At 45.5% G+C, this 19615-nt stretch overlaps 1 protein-coding gene across 1 annotated transcript in view; it reads left to right on the top strand.

Moving 5' to 3' along the window:
- PPFIBP1 (PPFIA binding protein 1) overlaps window positions 1-19615 on the top strand; it is a 1178807-nt gene that overhangs the window by 1052119 nt on the left and 107073 nt on the right. The window contains exon 25 of the mRNA XM_029597487.1: window positions 399-524. Within this exon, the coding sequence (XP_029453347.1) occupies window positions 399-524 (126 nt within the window). The remainder of the gene's footprint in view (window positions 1-398; window positions 525-19615) is intronic.

Genomic DNA, 19615 nt, shown 5'->3' with positions numbered 1-19615 from the left:
GGGCCAGAGGGGGCATTGTGCCACTGCGTTTCGCCTTTGTTGTCCAGGTAATTTTAGGACAGCTATTTGGCTGACTAAAGTAATCTGAATAATTTTGTCCAGATAGCACTGAATATCAGTGCTGCATAAGCAAAGTGAAACCCTGCTCAAGGAACTCCCCCAGCTCCATCTCTTTGTAACCCACTAAAGTTTGTGCAGATAAGTTGCCCAGACAGAATTTAGCTCGGGGAAATATTCAAATTCTGGGTTTGTCCAGGTAACTCCAAAAGTTACCTGGACAAACCCTTTGAATATTGACCTTCTGCATCCAACCAAAAACATATGGGCTCTTGTTGCAGAGAATGAAGCAGAGAATCATTTTTTTTAGAAATAATCATGGATTTGAACTTAATTTCCAGAATAATATCACACCATTAGAGGTTGCACAGTGGACCAATCATCGGGTGATGGAGTGGTTACGCTCAGTTGACCTGGCAGAATATGCTCCTAATTTGAGAGGCAGTGGTGTACATGGTGGATTAATGGTAAGATCATTTTATTTTAAATTGTAGTTTAAAAAAAAAAAAAAAGATGGCTCTGGCTATAATGAGGTCAAATCCTGATGTTATGTTTGCTGTGCATAGGCCTCAGTTCAGCAACATTCCTGAGTTATGTAAGTGGCAAAATACCTGTTAATAATTGGCCTGTAGTATTATTTTTATGCTGGTAAAATTGATTTAGGGCCAGTTCTAGGGATACCTCGCTCTTCTTGTGGTGATTTATTGTTTGTGTAATTTGCATTTCTCACACGCTGTATCAAGTGACACAAGTACATAACGTCTTCTCTCTGTATTATATACTGAAGAAATTCTTGAGAAAGAGATTGAAGTGTTCTCACAGGAGACAAGCAAGATGGTAGTCCTCACATATGGGTGACATCACAGGATGGAGCCCAATCACGGAACACTTTTGTCAAAGTTTCCAGAACTTTGACTGGCCCCTACTGGTTATGCCCAGCATGGCACTAACCCTGCAGCTAGCAGGGGTCCCCCTTCAGTCTTCTTTTTTCCGCGCAGCAGTAGCCACGCGGTTAAGGAGCTCTGCAGAGATTCCTGACAGGAATTTTCCTCACAGAATTACTAAAATTTAATTTACCCCACAGGGGTCCCTCCTTCAACTTTTTCAGGCCGCGGTACTCCGGTATGTTTTTTACCCGTTTTCCATCGATTACCTTCAAGTTTGGCCCTCGAGGCCTTCTGGCCGTCGACAGTACCGCGGCTCAAAGTTTTCATGGCCATGGCGTTTGGGGTTCCATCGGTGCCCGGACTGCACTCGCACCATGTCCATAACAGACCTTCACAAGGTCTGTGTAATGTGTCTCGAATGTGAGCACGATGTCCTGACCTGCACCAAATGTGCCTTAATGACACCAAAAGGTCGCAAGGCCAGAATGGAGAAGATGGAACTTCTCTTCCGTGCTCAAACCCCGACGCCGTCAATTGCATCGATGTCGTCAGAACCGGCATCGTCAACTTCGCGCCAGTATCGACCACCAGCCAGTGACCATCCGGCATCAATGACTTCTCTGACTTCTCGGCCTTCAACTACCTCTACTCCCCTTCAGGATCGAGAGGATCGTAGAGAAAAACATTGCCACTGGCATCGGAAGTCTTGGACCATCGAGGGAGCTAAACCATCGACCTTGCCATTGTCCGAGCCGCTGTTGAAGAAACCCAGTCCAGAAAAGGCACCGACCTTTTCAGCGACTGGGTCACCGCGGCAACCCTCACCCGAAAGGGGATTGGGAGCCGCGAAGCCGCCTTTAACAGTGGTCCCTCCAGCTATGCCTCTGCCTCCTTCTGTTCCGGAGCAGGGGCTGCTTGCTCCAGGTCTCCAAGAAGAACTGGACTGGATGTTTCAGGAGGCCATCGACAAGGCGATGCATCGACTCCAAGTTCCTCCGACACCGGTACCGATCATGGAACCGCCCACTGATCCGATTCCGGCAGCATTGGCACCGCTGCTCTCGAGGATGGAAGCACTCATCGCCGCTTTTCCACAGATGGATCCTGGGCCACCGGTGGCTCCGGTGCCTTCTCCGCTTACCTTGTCATCGTGAGGAGAAACACCGTTCCGCATCCCTCCATCGGGAGTCCTACCGATGCCTCAGCCATCAATGCTGATACGTCCATCGATGCTGATGCATCCGTCGGCGCCACTGATACATTCATCAATGCCCTCGATGCTTGCACCGGTGCCTTCGATGCCTTCATCGGTGCCTCTAAATATTCCTTCGGTTCCTTCGGAGCCTAGACCAGGAATTCTGCTGTCCTGACCCCGTAGGGCTCCTAGAGGGGTAGATGCCGATCCCTACCATACCTGGACCGATGATTCTTCTCCACACACCGATGACCTGCCTTCACCACCTTCTCCTTCTGAAAGCAGAAAGCGTTCTCCTCCAGAGGACCTTTCCTTCATAAACTTTGTGAAAGAAATGTCTGAATTGGTTCCCTTCCAATTACAGACCGAACATGATGACAGGCATCAGGTGATGGAGCTGTTGCAATTCCTGGACGCTCCCAAGGAAATAACCTCCATCCCTATTCACCAGGTTCTTCTGGATCTCCTCAAAAAGAACTGGGAACTCCCTGGCTCTGTTGCTCCAGTCAACAGGAAGGCTGACACTACTTATTTAGTACAGTCAGCCCCAGGTTTTAAAAAATCTCAATTGGATCACCACTCTGTCGTTGTGGAATCTGCCCAAAAGAGGGCAAAGGAACAAAAATTTCTAGATGCCATTGGTCACCGGGTCTTTCAGGGCTCAATGCTTATCTCTCGAATCGCCTCTTATCAGCTCTATATGACCCAATACAACAGGGTCTTATTTAAGCAGATACAAGACTTAATAGACTCCTTGCTTCAGCAACTTCAAGAACAGCTCCAAACCCTAGAAAACAAGGGTTTTTGAGGCAGGCAAGCAGGAGATAAAATCATCTTACGATATCTTTGACACTGCTACCAGGGTATCTGCAGCTGCTATTTCGGCGAGAAGATGGGCCTGGCTCAAGTCTTCAGACCTTCGCCCTGAGGTGCAGGACAGATTGTCTGACCTGCCCTGTGTAGGAGACAGTCTGTTCGGCGAACAGATTCAACGAACGGTGGTGGAACTCAAGGACCATCATGAGACCCTGAGACGGCTCTCTCTGATGCCTTCTAAGTATGCCTCCAAGCAGCCATTCAGGAAGGATACTAAAAAGTCATTCTTCCGTCCAAAGAAGTCCTATCCACCACCGTCTAGGACTCACTCCACGAGACCTTTCCAAAAGTCCCAGTCTCGTCAGATACGAAAACAAAAGCCGCAAGCAGCCCCTCAGCTGGGCCCTGCTTCCGGTTTTTGATTCCTGCATAGAGAGCAGCAGCCAGCTTCCACTGCCTCAGATACCAGTGGGAGGTCGATTAAGCCATTTCCACAACAAGTGGCACACAATCACCTCAGACCAGTGGGTCCTCGCCATAATCTCTCAGGGTTATCACCTGAACTTTCTCTCCATCCCACCGGACTCCCCACTTCGGCTGACGTGGGGAACATCCGACCACTCACGGAACAGGAGGTCTCCCTCCTTCTCCAGTCCAGAGCAATAGAACCAGTGCCTTGGAGGCGGAGGAGGAAAGGATACACCTAAATTTACTTGGTGGACCGGGGCAAGGAGCGCCCGCCTGACGGACTAAGTGAGAACTTCTGGGTTTGACGTCACAAGGTGGAGCTGGTGAGAAGGGCTACAAAATCAGACACACACCCCCCTGCGGCTCAAACCTCGAGGCAGAGGAGGAAAGGATACACCTAAACTTACTTGGTGGACCAGGGCAAGGAACGCCCGCCCGACGGACTAAGTGAGAACTTCCGGGTTTGACATCACAGGGTGGAGCCGGCGAGAAGGGCTACAAAATCAGACCCTGCAGCTCAAACCTCGAGGCGGAGGAGGAAAGAATACACCTAAACTTACTTGGTGGACCGGGGCAAGGAGCGCCCACCCAACAGACTGAGAACTTCCGGGTTTGACGTCACAGGGTGGAGCCGGCAAGAAGGGCTATAAAATCAGACCCCCCTGCGGCGCGCTGCCTAAGCCAGGCGCGCGGCTTTGCCTGGAAGTTCCGCAGCATTTTCTTGAAAGTACTAATTCTTCCCTCCACCTGCAAGTAAGTGTTTGAATCAAATTTCTTCTATTTTATACTCCTCTGAAACCTCTGTTGGAGGAATCAACGTTTAAGTTACTGGACAGAGATTAATATTTTTCTGTATTTCCTGAATATTGTTTTTCTTTTTGGTATCTGGAAATGCCACATACAAAACGGAACGGGAAATTGAGGGAAGTTATAGCTACATCCTCCCCAGCAACCCCTTCACAGTTTAAGATTGAAAAATATTTTTAACTCAGCCCTGGAAGCAGCTCCCGTTGAAGGAGGCGCTGTGATCCCTTTGATTGAGCACAAAGAGGGATCACCTGCCTCATTAATATCTTTAAGCCTGGGAGCGCTGATTACGCCTTCACCTCCCCTTGTTGGACTACCAGTATTGAAATCCTTTGAGCAAGATTTTTCTTTAACAGGGTACAAGGCAATATAAGGTGGTGGAGGTGTAGAACCTTGTAAACAAGATGAAGGTGAAGGCCTTGGCACACACAATGGGGTGGTTAGTGCCGGAGCCTTAGAGTCAGAACCTATTTTGCCTCACAAATTTGAAATACCAGCAAAAATAACGCTGGATAACGTCTGGACCGCTATAGTGGCTTTGGAAAAGTCTATTACCACTCTTACAAATGTGGTCACAGATGTTAATAAAAGGATGTTGAATATTGAGCAACAGAATGATACACAAAAAACACAAATATTGGACTTAGATCAGAGGATTTCAAAAATAGAGAAAATACAGACTGGGTTAATACAAGGGGATTTAACACACCATTCCAAATTGGAGAAAATTGAAAATGAACTGAGATATTTGAACCTGAGGGTAATTAATTTCCCACAGGTGAGAGGAATCTCGGTTCAAGAACAATTTAAACAATATCTGGGAACAGTATTAAAAATACTGGAAGAATCTTCACCGCCTTTGGCAAAAATATACTATCTACCTGAGAGAAGAGGGAAAGAACAAGTAGAACAGCAAGACCAACAACATGGGCCATTAAATATTACAGAACTATTAGAATCGTCAAATGAAGAACTAGTTCTTAAGAGAGGAACAGTACTTGTTAGATTCATTTTCCCATCAGATAGAGATATGGTACTTAAATTGTTCTTGAGAAATAGATCTGTAAAATATTATAACCAACAAGTGGATATTTCCTGATGTAACTAAAATAACACAAAGTAGAAGAAAGGAATTTTTGGCTTTAAAACAACTGGCAGATAAGATGGGGGCCCAGATGGTAATTCGTTACCCTAGTAAATGTTTGGTAAAACTAAGTAATGTAAATTATATCTATTATGAACCCTCAGATCTGAAAAAGTTTCTAGAAGCTAAAAATTTGTTGGGAGAAATGGTTTCTTATTAAAGGTAATCGCAAGTAATAGAGAATAGGGGTTATTAGTTCCAGTATATTTATGGAATTAATTTTGCCTTGATGTATGCTCAACTAAGATGTTGATTCTTCCTATTTCATAGTACATAGAGTACCTACGAGAATGTATAAATATTTTGTGTAGCTTTTCTTTGGAAGATATAATTGTAGATGCTCAATTCTGTAAATGGCAGTGTTATGTCATGATTTTGAAAAATTCAATAAAGATTAAATTATAAAAAAAAAAAAAAAAAAAGAACCAGTGCCCTATTCCCAACAGGGCCTAGGATTCTATTCCTGGTACTTTCTAATCCCCAAAAAATCAGGCAGCGTTCGTCTAATTCTGGACCCTCAACAAGTACCTCCAACGAGAAAAGTTCAAGATGGTAACCTTGGGTTCCCTCCTTCCTCTTCTGCAAAGAGGGGACTGGCTCTGCTCTCTAGATCTCCAGGACGCATACACCCATATTGCGATAACTCCATCTCATCGCAAATACCTGAGATTTCTGGTAGGCCCCAAGCACTATCAGTACCGAGTGCTTCCATTCGGCCTTGCATCTGCCCACGAGTCTTCACAAAATGTCTCGTAGTAGTTGCAACCTTCCTCAGGACTCAAGGTGTACACGTCTACCCCTATCTAGACGATTGGTTGATCAGGGTTCCTACTCAGCAAACTGCTCTGTCGTCCCTACATCTTACCTTACACACCCTGATTTCGCTAGGATTTCTCGTCAACTACGACAAGTCCTACATAGTCCCATCTCAAACGTTATCATTCATAGGGGCAGACTTGGACACCTTGCAGGCAAAAGCTTTTCTATCTCGACAATGACCTCTCGTCTCTCTCGCACACCAGCTGCAGTCTCAGCTCTGCACGACTATACGCCAGTTTCTCATCCTACTGGGACACATGGCGTCCTCAGTTCAGGTCACCCCAATGGCCCGCCTATCTTTGAGAGTCATGCAGTGGACTCTAACGTCACAATGGACTCAATGCATTCAGCCCCTGTCTACCATTGTCCACGTCACCGACTCACTCCGTCAGTTTCTCGCCTGGTGGCAAAATCAGATCGATCTCCTCCAAGGCTTGCCCTTCCAGGCTCCAGACCCTCAAATAATTCTCACCACCGATGCTTCCAACCTCGGCTGGGGAGCTCAAGTGGCCAATCTGCAGACACAAAGAAATTGGTCTCCATTTTTTTTCATTTCATTTCATTTAGGAAATTTATTAAACGCCTAACACAAAAAGGTCTAGGCGATATACATAAAAACATACATAATAATAAAACAAACATTGCACATATAAATGTAAATATAAAATTCCATAGGAACTATGCCATATTATACCAAACAAGTATAATTCGCTAAATCAAATTTTACAGTAGAACTAGCAGAGTGATCAAACAACTCACATGTCCATGAAATTACAATGAGTATTGTAAAACAGACACATCGTCTTTATACAGTATTAAACACACGAGACAACAAATAGCTCTTAAAAGCCAACTTGAATTTTTTAACATCTTCCAGCTCCCGGATTTCGAAAGGGATAAGATTCCATTGAACTGGAGCCGCGATGGAAAAAGAAGTTTCTCTATTGTTAACAAGGCGGGCCTGTCTAACTGTGGGAATATCTAATAAATTCAGTTGCGAGGATCTTAGCGATCTAACAGGTTTATGGATACGAAGAAGGGCATTGAACCAACCTGAAGACTCGGAATCGCGAAGTTTAAACACTATCATGCCTAATTTAAACAGAATACGCTCATGAACAGGGAGCCAATTCAATTTGGCTAGGACAGGAGATATCCTATCAAAGCGTTTGGAGGCTGAAACAACACTAGCAGCTGAATTCAAAATTAATTGAATAGACTGAATAACAGTCTTAGGCAGACCTATGTAAAGACTGTTACAATAACCAGAGGAAGCCAAACACCAAATCAATTTCCTGGAGCTTCGAGCAATCAGATATGCTCTCAGGGTATTTCAGGATCACCTCTCCAACCAAGTCATCCTGATTCAGACAGACAACCAGGTGGCCATGTGGTACATCAACAAACAGGGAGAGATGGGCTCCTACCTACTGTGTCAGAAAGCTGCGCAGATATGGGCGGAGGCCCTCTCCCACTCGATGTACCTCAGGGCCACCTACTTCCCGGGAGTGGACAACCCCTTAGTGGCGGACTCGATCTTCCAACAATGGGGTTACCCTCATATAGATCTCTTTGTGACATGTCAAAACCGCAAAGTACAGAACTTTTGCTCTCTCACTCACAGCCAACACTCACAACCAAGAGATGCGTTCTCCCTCTCATGGGTGACAGGTCTCCTATATGCATTCCCTCCACTTCCACTTCTCTCAAAGACTCTCGTGAAGTTACGTCAGGACAAGGGAACCATGATCCTGATAGCACCTCACTGGCCACACCAAGTGTGGTTTCCAATACTTCAGGATCTCTCCATTCGCAGCCACATTCCCTTAGGAAAGGACCCGCTTCTGATTACGCAAAACGACGGGTCCCTGCACCACCCCAACCTTCAAGCCTTGTCCTTGACGGCATGGATGTTGAAAGGTAAATTCTTCAACCACTTAACCCGTGTCCTGATTGCTTCGCGAAAGCCTTCCATGAGAAAATCTTATTCTTACAAATGGAACAGGTTTCAGTCATGGTGCTCTTCTCAATCCCTTGATGCTTTTACCTGTCCAATCACGAAGTTTCTAGACTATCTCTGGCACTTGTCTGAGTCAGGCCTAAAAAACTTCCTCCATCAGAATGCATGTTAGTGCGGTGGCCACCTTCCAGAAAGGTGTTGGGGATGTTCCCATATCAGTACAACCCCTAGTAACACGTTTTCTGAAGAGTTTGCTTCACCTCAAGCCTCCACTGCGGCCTCCGGCCCCTTCTTGGGACCTCAGCCTGGTTTTGGGTCAGCTCATGAAACCACCATTCCAACCTCTCCAATCCTGTGAATTGCGCTATCTCACATGGAAAGTCAATTTCCTTTTGGCAATCACTTCGCCTCACAGAGTTAGTGAGTTACAGGCACTAGTTACCTATCCGCCTTACACTAAACGTCTGCAGGACCAGGCAGTACTCCGCACTCACCCTAAGTTCTTGCTTAAGGTAGTATCAGAGTTTCATCTCAATCAATCCAGGAGAGCAGGCTCTGCATATCCTTGACTGTAAACGGGCTCTAGCATTCTACCTGCCCACAGGAAAAGCACTCAATTAATTGTCTCTTTCCACCCTAACAAATTAGGGAAGCCTGTGGGTAAGCAGACTCTCTCCTCCTGGTTAGCAGACTGCATATCCTTTTGCTATCAGCAAGCAGGCATTCCACTTCAAGACCGTGTTAAAGCACACTCTGTGAGGGCCATGGCGACTTCACTAGAACACCTACGTTCGATGCTGCTTCCTGACATTTGCAGGGCTGCCACCTGGAGTTCTCTCCATACCTTTACAGCCCACTATTGCTTGGACAAAACTGGAAGACAAGATTCCATCTTCGGCCAATCTGTCCTGCATAACCTATTCACAACTTGACGTACCAACACCCTTCCGCCTGCCCGTTAGGGTTCAGGATGCCCTCTACCAAATTCCACCCCCGTCATTGTGCCTATTGCACATTCTGGGTACATTTGGTGCATTTCTCGGACATCCTCAGCTCAGTACTCACCCATATGTGAGGACTAGCATCCTGCTTGTCCTGTGAGAAAGCAAATGTTGCTTACCTGTAACAGGTGTTCTCACAGGACAGCAGGATGTTAGTCCTCACGAAACCCGCCCGCCGCCCCGCGGTATTGGGTTTGTAACGTTTTCTTATTTTATTTTCGGCACTACCGGTAACTTTTTAAATAAGACTGAATGGGGACCCCTGCTGGCTGCAGGGTTAGTGCCATGCTGGGCATGCCCAGTAGGGGCCAGTCAAAGTTCTAGAAATTTTGACAAAAGTGTTCCATGATTGGACTCCATCCTGTGATTTCACCCATATGTGAGGACTAACATCCTGCTGTCCTGTGAGAATACCTGTTACAGGTAAGCAACATTTGCTTTTTCTGAATCTGACAGAGCAGAATCCGTTATGTGATCAAGCCCCAAAATACACCAATTTAGTTACTTTGAAAGTAACCATTTCTGTTGTTGATAAGACATGGGGTTATGTCTCCTTCAAGCATGTATATAGTATATTTTAAAATACTTTTAACAGCAAAATTTCTCCAGAGATCTACTGTGGAGAAATTAGTTCTTACTTGATAATTTCCTTTTCTTGAGACCAGTCTTGATGAACAGGTTAAGTCCACCAACCAGGAGATGGAGACAGATTAACAGGTTCACTGACATCACTGACATCACTCCTTTGTTACAGTATTACCTGTAACAAACTAATGGTAGAAACTATAATATCCATATTTAATGTGAACAAATCCTCTGCTCACATTTATCTTTTTATACCCTGAAGGATCCCAAACTGTAAACAAACAGAAAAAGCATGAAATAGGCAAGCAGTATGTTCAGATTCACTAGAATTTAACTGCTTGATCAATATCAAAGTACAACTTCACTTTCTGCCATATAAAGGAAGGAATGGATATCAGCTTAGATATGAGTTTGGCAGCATAGAGAGAGTTTTGGACTGGTCTGAGTGGGTTCATGGAAAGAAAATCATCAGACAAGAACTAATTTGTCTCTTTCTTTCATCCAGTCAGATCAGTTCAGATGAATGCAATGTACCCAAGCTACACTTGAATAGAGCAGGACACTGCCAAAACTGCTCTCATCATCTCCACAGCAAAAGAAGCCGCCTAACTGGCACATACATCTAAATGATAATACTTCAAAAGGAATGCAAAGAAGACCATGTTGTCACGTTACAGCAGAAAAAACAATCATAAGTCCATCTAGGAGGCTACATGAGCAGTACTAGAAAGTGCCCCAAACAGTTTGGGGAATACCTACCAGTACCCCTTATGCCATTGAGATGAAGCTTTAAATACTGTCTCATTCCTGGGAACTCTCTGAAACAAAATAGGAGATGTTCTGACTTCTTGAAAGCATTAGCATTCCTTGTTATACCTAAAGGAACTCTCCCCACATCCAAACAGCATCGCAATTTGCTTTGAACGATTGCCTAGCAAAACAAGGCAAACCAACAACCTGGTTCAAATTAGAGGCAGAAACCATTTTCAGAAGGACGGAACCATACAAAACATGTCCAAATCTTTGGACAACACTAAAAAGGAAAACTTCCTGCTAGACAGCCCCTGTAACTCCAAGTTTTTATCTGAATAACAACCACACAAAATGCTGCCTTCAAGGAAATAATCTGAGCATAAATTTTCCAAAGAAAGTCCAACTTCAAAACTAACCCAAGATCACATTAACTTAAGGATGGAACCAGAATTCTAGCCAGAAACCTAATGTGCCCCTCCCTTAAGGAATATGACACATCTGGGAAAGAAGACAAGGGCTCACCATTATCCACCACCCCACCACCACCACCACCTATAGCACCTGCAAGAACTCTAGAATTGCGAACACCGTTGCTGTCTATGGATACCTGCATACATATTCAAACAATATTCTCTAGGACTATACATAGGTTAGAGAAATGGACAACCATCTGGAATTCAAAAGAGTATTCACTACCTCATAGAAGTAACGTGGGGGTTTTTTTATTTTATTTTTTTTATTTTAACTAGCTGAGAGGCCAGGCTGTAATACAAAGGCCAGGCTGTAATACAAAACCAATCCAAACCCCTGAGCCAAAAATAGACCCTAAGAAAACAATGCTCTTTATTGAGGGATTCATAGCAGAAGTCCATAGAATAATTGCCTGAAGCCTGCATACCAAGGGTTCCTTGGCCAGTCTGGAGCCAAGAGAACCATTAGGTCAAGATGCTCCAAAGTCTTTTGGAATCATTCTCCCTGTAAAGGGCCACAGAGGCAAAACATACAGAAAAATTCTTCTGTCTGCCAACAGTGCAGGTCACCAAGCCTGGAAAAGTTTTCTTCTCTTTCCCTGTTGAAAAACCATTGTACATTCACATTCTTGAAATTTGTCATCTGATCCAGTAGTGGAATTCCACATCTGGCTACTAACTGAATAAACACTGCCAAATACAAGGACTACTTCCTGGGGTCGCTTATAAAGCAACTGATAAAAGTCCACATGAATATTCTCCACACCTGCAAGAGGCGAGAACACAATTACCTCCAGACACCATTTTCCCAGTGGTGTAGCAAAACCATCTTATTGATACTGAAGAACTTCGATGTCTGCCTAATAGTGCACCTATACCAATGCTGTAATATTGCCTGATAATAATCTGATTGCATTGACCTACAACCACTGGACCTAAGGCGCACAATGCAGACCAAAGACTCTTAATTCCGCATGTCTGGAATCAAATACCATTGAAAGTTTATCCTTTCCATCTCTGGTCCCATGAAGCTGCCGAACTCCAGACTGCTGACAAGACTGTAATTACAGGACGTGATATCCCAGTCCTTGAAACTTTTATTTTGTCAGGCAAATACGGCCTGTCTTCATGCCAGATAAAGATCCCAAACACTTCAGGACCTTGAATGCTGCAAACTGTCTTTGGTGACTTTCCAACCAACTCCTGAAAAAGGAACCACCCTCTGAGTGGTCTCTACACTTTCCTGTCCTGAATGCGCCCTTCATAGCCAAACATGCAATTAAAAATGTACAAAATTCTATCCTCTTTGAAGTATCATTACCATGACTGCCATCAGCTTCACAGAGGTCCTTGGTGCCAATGGCTAATCCAAAGGGTAGGGTTGTAAAACCTTCCATAGCAGGATGATATGATAATCCTCTGTATAATCTACTTCTTAATGATCGACCTCAATGATTCTATTCTAATAGAGCCAATTTGTTGCCCTGTTCCAGTATTTCATCACTCTTTCTCAGAAATCAAAAAGGAGAAGGTACATTGTCCCATCCCCCACTGGGCTTTTAGGCCTGGCACCACTGCTTCCAAGCAAGAGAGTCATCAAAACATAGCTTCTACAGTTTCTTGGAGGTTTTTTGCTCAGAACAGCAAGAGAACCCATATCAGCATCTGAAAACCATGAAACTGCTATAGATACTGCCTATACTTCATATCTTTTGAATTCAGCAGTAAGATCCAGGGCAGAACACGGGGCGAAATTCTGCCCCACCCAAATATACAGTGTAGGCACCTAACAAACTCCTCTGATAAAGAAGCTAAGGATAACTGTTCCAACATCAAGGAAAAAGCCACTGCTCCTATCTAAGCTGCTGCCCTCAACCCAAAAAAGTAGCCTTGTACATTCACTACCTCATCCCACCCTCACCTCCTGTTCAGCTAAAAGCTTTGCTCAAAACAAGGGAATGAGAGCTTGTCTTTCGCCTCAGGAGCAGCCATTTTTTTTTTTTAAAGCTGGATGCTTCCTCTTACATATCCTCCAACACACAAAATATGCAGACATGGAGAAATTAAGGATGTGAATAGCAGCACCATCCTCCCCTGCAGGGTAAAATACTGCTTCCAGGGCCAGGAAACAGAGACAACATTGAATGTACAGAGAGGTACTTATCTGTTAGGACCCTTCTCCACATTGGTACTAGGGAAAGGCCCTGTTCAACCCAAAGAGTGAAATCTGGTATTTCACCTCAAGAGATTCTATTTACTTATTCATTTATTTATCTTTTTTTTACCTTTTTTTTACCTTAAGTGCCTCTGAGCTAGGAAAAAAAACACCATCAGGAGGCAAAGTCGAGGGGGCAAATGAAATTATTCTTAACTTCCTGCCAATCATCCTGGCACTACTTCACGTCTTTCACTACAGGAGCTGCCTGAATTTGTTGCACTGGTCCCATGGCCTTGCTGAACTGAAGGAGAGAGTACTAAACTGTCACCTCAGGAGCAACCTATAGAAGATTCTTCTGTATCTATTCAAACTACAGCATAGGATGCTCACCTATCATCTGCTGGAAACAGAATACTGGCAGGCTGAGGTCAGTCTGGAGTCATAGATGCTTATAAAGGGTGACACCATCAAACCTATTAATATCTTCATCTGCTGGGAAGTGAGCATTAACTGATTGAAGAGGAAATTTGTATTGTTTTCTCTCAGTGAAAACATTGCTGAGAATCAACTGCTGCTTTTATTCTGATGGTGCTCCCATACTGCCGTTGCAGCAAGAACAGAGCAGTTCTGTCATAATGGAAAGCCTGGAGTTCTGGTATCTGTTGGTCCTGGACACAGCAAAAATCTTTGTAGGCTATGGAACCCTTTTTATTGGATCAACATAAAGTTGATCCAGATTTGATGCTGTATTCAAGATGTCAAAAAAACATGCAAGTCTAATCTTTTTATGTGCACATTCAAAGATCGAGACCTATCTAGTTTTGAAAACTCGTTTTCTTTGAATAATGCCAGTTAAAGATGTTGCAACCTGCAATGGGATCACAAGAGAAGGCAAGTGGGATGAGAATTTGCCATGGTGAGACTGCACCTTGAGTATTGTGTACCATTCTGGTCACCGCATCTCAAAAAAAATACAGTTGCGATGGAGAAGGTACAGAGAAAGGCAACCAAAATGATAAAGGGTATGGAACAGCTCCCCTATGAGGAAAGGCTAAAGAGATTAGGGCTGCTCAGCTTGGAGAAGAGATGGCTGAGGAGGGATATGATAGAGACCAGTGAAAACGATTCTTTATTTGTCACAGTATGTAGGCAAAGGTTTGTATCCGGTTGTGCGGCGCCCAGACACAGACATTCAGGCCGATATAGTACAGTGCGCTCCAGCGGAGTGCACTGTTAACCCGCATTTGGACACATGTTTTCGACGCGCTAGCTTTACCTCTTATTCAGTAAGGGGTAATAGTGCGTCGAAAACGCGCATCCAACCCCCCGAAACTAATAGCGCCCGTAACATGCAAATGCATGTTGATGGCCCTATTAGTTATTCCCGAGCGATTCAGTAAGTAAAATGTGCAGCCAAGCCGCACATTTTTCTTTCAGAAATTAGTGCCTACCCAATTTCTGCTGGCACTGGGAAAGTGCACAGAAAAGCAGTAAAAACTGCTTTTCTGTACACCCTCCGACTTAATATCATGGCGATATTAAGTCAGAGGTCCCAAAAGTTAAAAATAATTAAAAATAAAAAAAAATAAAAATGTAAAATCGGCCCGTGGCTTGCGGGTTGAAAACCGGACGCTCAATTTTGCCGGCGTCCGGTTTCCAAACCCATGGCTGTCAGCGGGTTTGAGAACCGACGCTGGCAAAATTGAATGTCGACTGTCAAACTCACTGACAGCTGCTGCTCCCCTCAAAAAAGAGGCACTAGGGACGTGCTAGTGTCCCTAGCGCCTCTTTTTACTGCGGGCCCTCATTTGCATGCGGGCCAATACTAAATTGCGGGCACAGGAGAGTGGCCTTTGCATGTGCTGGGAGAGTGGGCACTCGCCCGCTCTCCCACGACTTTTGCTGTATCGGCCTGATTGTGAATAGAAAGGTGCGCGTATCTGAAATATCCAAATGCATTTTTCTGGCATGGTGAGGAGATTACATTTTTAATGCTGTACGTGACTGAAAGGCTGAGACATATGGATACATGTACGCAGAGGAACTATTCTCACAGATAGAGTGTTAAAGAGCGAGGGTTATGAATCTACAAACCTTTTCAGAATATTCAAGGCAGCTCTAAGAATAGAGGGAAACCTGGCCAGAGTCGGGCCTACAAACTGTGTCAAAGAATCTTTTTCACCGGTCTGTCTACTTCTGGTTGTTACATTGCAAAATAGGATCGGCTTCCTTTGTGTTCCTGGGATATGATAGAGGTCTTTAAAATGATGAGAGGTCTAGAATGGGTAAATGTGAATCGGTTATTTACTCTTTCAGATAATAGAAGGACTAAGGAACACGACATGAATTAGCAAGTAGCACATTTAAAACTAATAGGAGAAAATTCTTTTTCACTCAACGCACAATTAAGCTCTGGAATTTGTTGCCAGAGGATGTGGTTAGTGCAGTTAGTGTAGCTGGGTTTAAAAAAGGTTTGGATGGCATGATCTAAGATGGTGGATCTGAATAGACTCGCATGAAGTTGCTCCGTCGGCTCATCTTTGAAATTTATCGAAATGCCGTATACAGCGAAGAAGAGGCGAGCTAAGGAACGCGAAGCTTTGTCTGCTTCCCCAGCTATGCCTAATCGGGGTCTGATGGATGCCCACGTGGTCCGGGAAGTGAGCACTCCAGGAGTCGGCTTGCAGCAGGGGATGCGGGAAGAAGCTGAAACCGCCCTTCTACATGAGCTTTGTCCCCAACGGATCGAAGGCCTCTGGAGAATCCGACTGAGGTGAGACTCTCTGGCCTGTTACAAACTACATTTGGAAATGAGGAAGATAAAGTTGGAGATTTAATAGTGGAGAGTGGGAAAGATCGTGGAGGTTCTTTGAAGCCTCCAAAGGAGCCAGCCAGTATCAGAGAAGCTGTGGCCTGCACAGACACTCAGCAGCCAGGTGGGGAAGTATCATTTATTTCTATTCCGTTAAAAAGAGAACTGGTTAAGACCCCAAGTGATGTCGTTGGACTCTATATGGGAAGTGATTAAAATTCTAAATGAGAATATAACTCAACAGCTTAACCCACTTGTTGCTATTCTAAAACATATGGACTCCCATTTAAAAATTCTTGAAAAGGAGGTAGAAGTAGGAAAAAAAATTGCTTACTCACTTTTTGAAGTGCAAATGAAAGATTCCCTTAAACTTCAATGGAATATTATAACGGAAAATCAGATGCTGTTAAATAAAACAGAGCAATTGGAAAAACAAATAAGTGGAAAAAATCTTAGATTTATTAATTTCCCCAAAGATACATTGGTGCAGCAAAGGGACGTGGAAAAAATATCTAACTCAGTCTCTGAAAATTCCTGAATCTGCATTGCCAATGATGTCTAGATTTTACTATATTCTCCCAGGACAAGCAGGATGGTAGTCCTCACATACACTTCAGGAGAGAGAGGATGCCAGCATGGCCATTTGGCTAGGGCCTACAATGTTCAAGGGGCCTACTTTTGTTGAGCAAAATTTTTAAAAAAAGCTAATTTCCTGGCATGTAGCCAGATGGACTCAGAACGAATGGGATAGTATCCGCGTGCTAGCAGTTGGAGACGGATCTGACGTCAGCATGAGGGTATATATATCCCCACAGGAAGCGTAGCAACTCAGTAATTTCCGTCTCCAAAGCAGTTTGGAGTGCCTGCACGCTAGTTGAGCGTGCTTTCCAAGACTACTTTAATCTTTTTCTCTTTTCTTATAATTCTAGATTCTACTTTCTACTTTCTGTGAAAATCTCGAGCCCCGCACTCCTGCGGTGATACCCGAAGGTCACTCCCCCAGTTGAGCTGCCCGGGGTGATTCCCATGATCACCCCGGAGGTGAAGATCTCGGTCCGGCCGAAGCGCGGCAGGGACACAGCCCCCCGGGCGAGGTTCGGGTGAGGCTCACGAGGCGCCTCGGTCCCGGCGTGGACGAGGCAGCGGGTGCAGATCCTCAAACGCGGTGGTGAAGGTAGTTGCCCGCTCTCCCCGCAGCCGGAGACCGCCTGGGTTCCAGCCGAGAAGCGCCGAGATTCAGGTGAGGCGTACATCTCTTGTTTCGGGTCTCCGAAGGAACAGAGGATCGGCGGCGTGGCACACCAAGGAGGGCGCCATTTTGTGGGCCTCGTTCAGGTAGGGCGCCGGTAATCGGCGCAGGTTTATTCCTCCTTGTACGTATATGGCCTTATTGTTGTGAGCATTTCCACTGCATGTGTATTGCTAACCGCCGGTTCCTGAAAGGTATTGCTGAAAACCTATTGAATACTATTGAGCGTATATTGCTGACCCCATAGTGCTGAAGGCCTATTGAAAGCTATTGAGCGTGTATGGCTACCGCATATTGCTGAAAGCCTATTGAATGCTATTGTGCGTATATTGCTGACCACATAGTGCTGAAGGCCTATTGAATGCTATTGTGCGTATATTGCTGACCACATAGTGCTGAAGGCCTATTGAAAGCTATTGAGCGTATATGGCTACCGCATATTGCTGAAAGCCTATTGAATGCTATTGTGCGTATATTGCTGACCACATAGTGCTGAAGGCCTATTGAAAGCTATTGAGCGTGTATGGCTACCGCATATTGCTGAAAGCCTATTGAATGCTATTGTGCGTATATTGCTGACCGCATATTGCTGAAAGCCTATTGAATGCTATTGTGCGTGTATTGCTGACCGCATATTGCTGAAAGCCTATTGAATGCTATTGTGCGTGTATTGCTGACCGCATATTGCTGAATGCCTATTGAACGCTATTGAGCGTGTATTGCTACCGCATATTGCTGAACGCCTATTGAATGCTATTGAGCGTATATTGCTAACTGCATATTGCTGAACGCCTATTGAATGCTATTGAGTGTATATTGCTAACTGCATATTGCTGAATGCCTATTGAATACTATTGAGCATGTATTGCTAACTGCATATTGCTGACCGCTTATTGAATGCATTTGGGCTGTGTTCTTGCCCGCCTATTGCTGACGACATTATTATTATTATTATTGTGCCTATTGCTGCCGCATATTCTTATTATTGTGCGCCTGTTGTATTAAGCGCCCATTGCTGCCGCATATTATTATTATTGTGCGCCTGTTGTATTAAGCGCCTATTGCTGCCGCTTATTGTTATTATTGCGCCCCTGTTGTATTAAGCTTTCAGCGAATATTTCTCAATGGATCAGAACGCAGCAGCGTCTTCAGCGACGGTGCCGCCTGCTTCAGGCATTAACGCCCTTGGCCTCTGCTCTGCATGCCAGCTTAGGGCCACGCGCAGTGAAGAACCAGACTCCCTATGTGCCCAATGTGAGGAGGCCGTGGGACCCTTAGGCCAGGACCGGTCTCAGCCACGATTTGTGGACAGTACCCCAGGGGCTACCCCGGATTTAGGGGGCAGTCTCGACCAATCTGGAATCCCGGGGGATCTTGTACCCCGGCGCTTAGAGGTTGGTTCAATTTCCTGGGTGGATCTATTTAAGGGGATTCATGCCTTTGTGCAGATGCAAATGGCTTCCCGTCCAGGCCCTGTGGTTCCTGCTGTTCCTGTGGTTCCTGCGGTGGCTGCGACTGCAGCGGCTGCTGCGGCGGCTGCTGCGGTGGCGGCTCCCGCGGATCCGGTTCCTGGACCCTCACGCCCTTATCGCGAGCGGGACCTCCCGCCACTGGACAGTTCAGATCAGTCAGACCAGGAGGTCTCACCGGACGAGTCCGAACTCCCGGACGAGGGGGACCTTCCCCCAGGGATTGAGCCATATAGAACCATGAGGCGGTTCTTCCCTAAAGAGGATCTCTCCGACCTGGTGTCTCAGTGTCTGGCAGAATTGGATATTACAGGTCCCAGCGCTTCGGTGCCCTCCACGCAGAACACCCTGTTGGAAGGTCTTCGTCCTACAGCCCGCCATTTTCCATTCTTACAAGCGGCCCAACAACTGATAGATTTAGAATGGGCGGCACCAGCGGCTTCTTTCAAAGGGGGCCGGGCTCTGACGAGCATGTACCCATTGGCGCCGGCTATTCAGGACCTGCTGGCGTGCCCTCAGGTGGACGCCTTGATTAGCGCTGTGATCAAGCGCACTACCATTCCAGTTGAAGGGGGGACGGCCCTCAGGGAGCCTCATGGACGCCATTCTGAAACAGACCTTTGAGGTGGCAGCCCTATCTTTGCGGGTACCAAGGTTTCGCATGGAGACTCTGCGCTCCGTCAAGGCTGCAGTACAGCCAGGGGAATTCCTCACGGCATTAGACCTGTCAGAGGCATACTTGCATATCCCGATCCATCCGGATCATCAGCGCTACCTACGCTTCAAGGTTCTGGGACGCCACTTCCAATTTCGGGCTCTGCCCTTCGGGTTGGCCACGTCACCACGGACATTCACCAAGGTGGTCATAGTGGTAGCAGCGGCACTCAGGAGAGAAGGAATTCTGGTCCATCCCTACCTGGACAACTGGCTGATCAGGGCGAAATCTCGAGAGGAGAGCCTTCGGA

Source organism: Rhinatrema bivittatum, chromosome 4 (assembly GCF_901001135.1).
Source record: "Rhinatrema bivittatum chromosome 4, aRhiBiv1.1, whole genome shotgun sequence".
Lineage (NCBI taxonomy): Eukaryota > Metazoa > Chordata > Amphibia > Gymnophiona > Rhinatrematidae > Rhinatrema > Rhinatrema bivittatum.
This window is presented reverse-complemented; position numbering and strand designations above follow the sequence as displayed.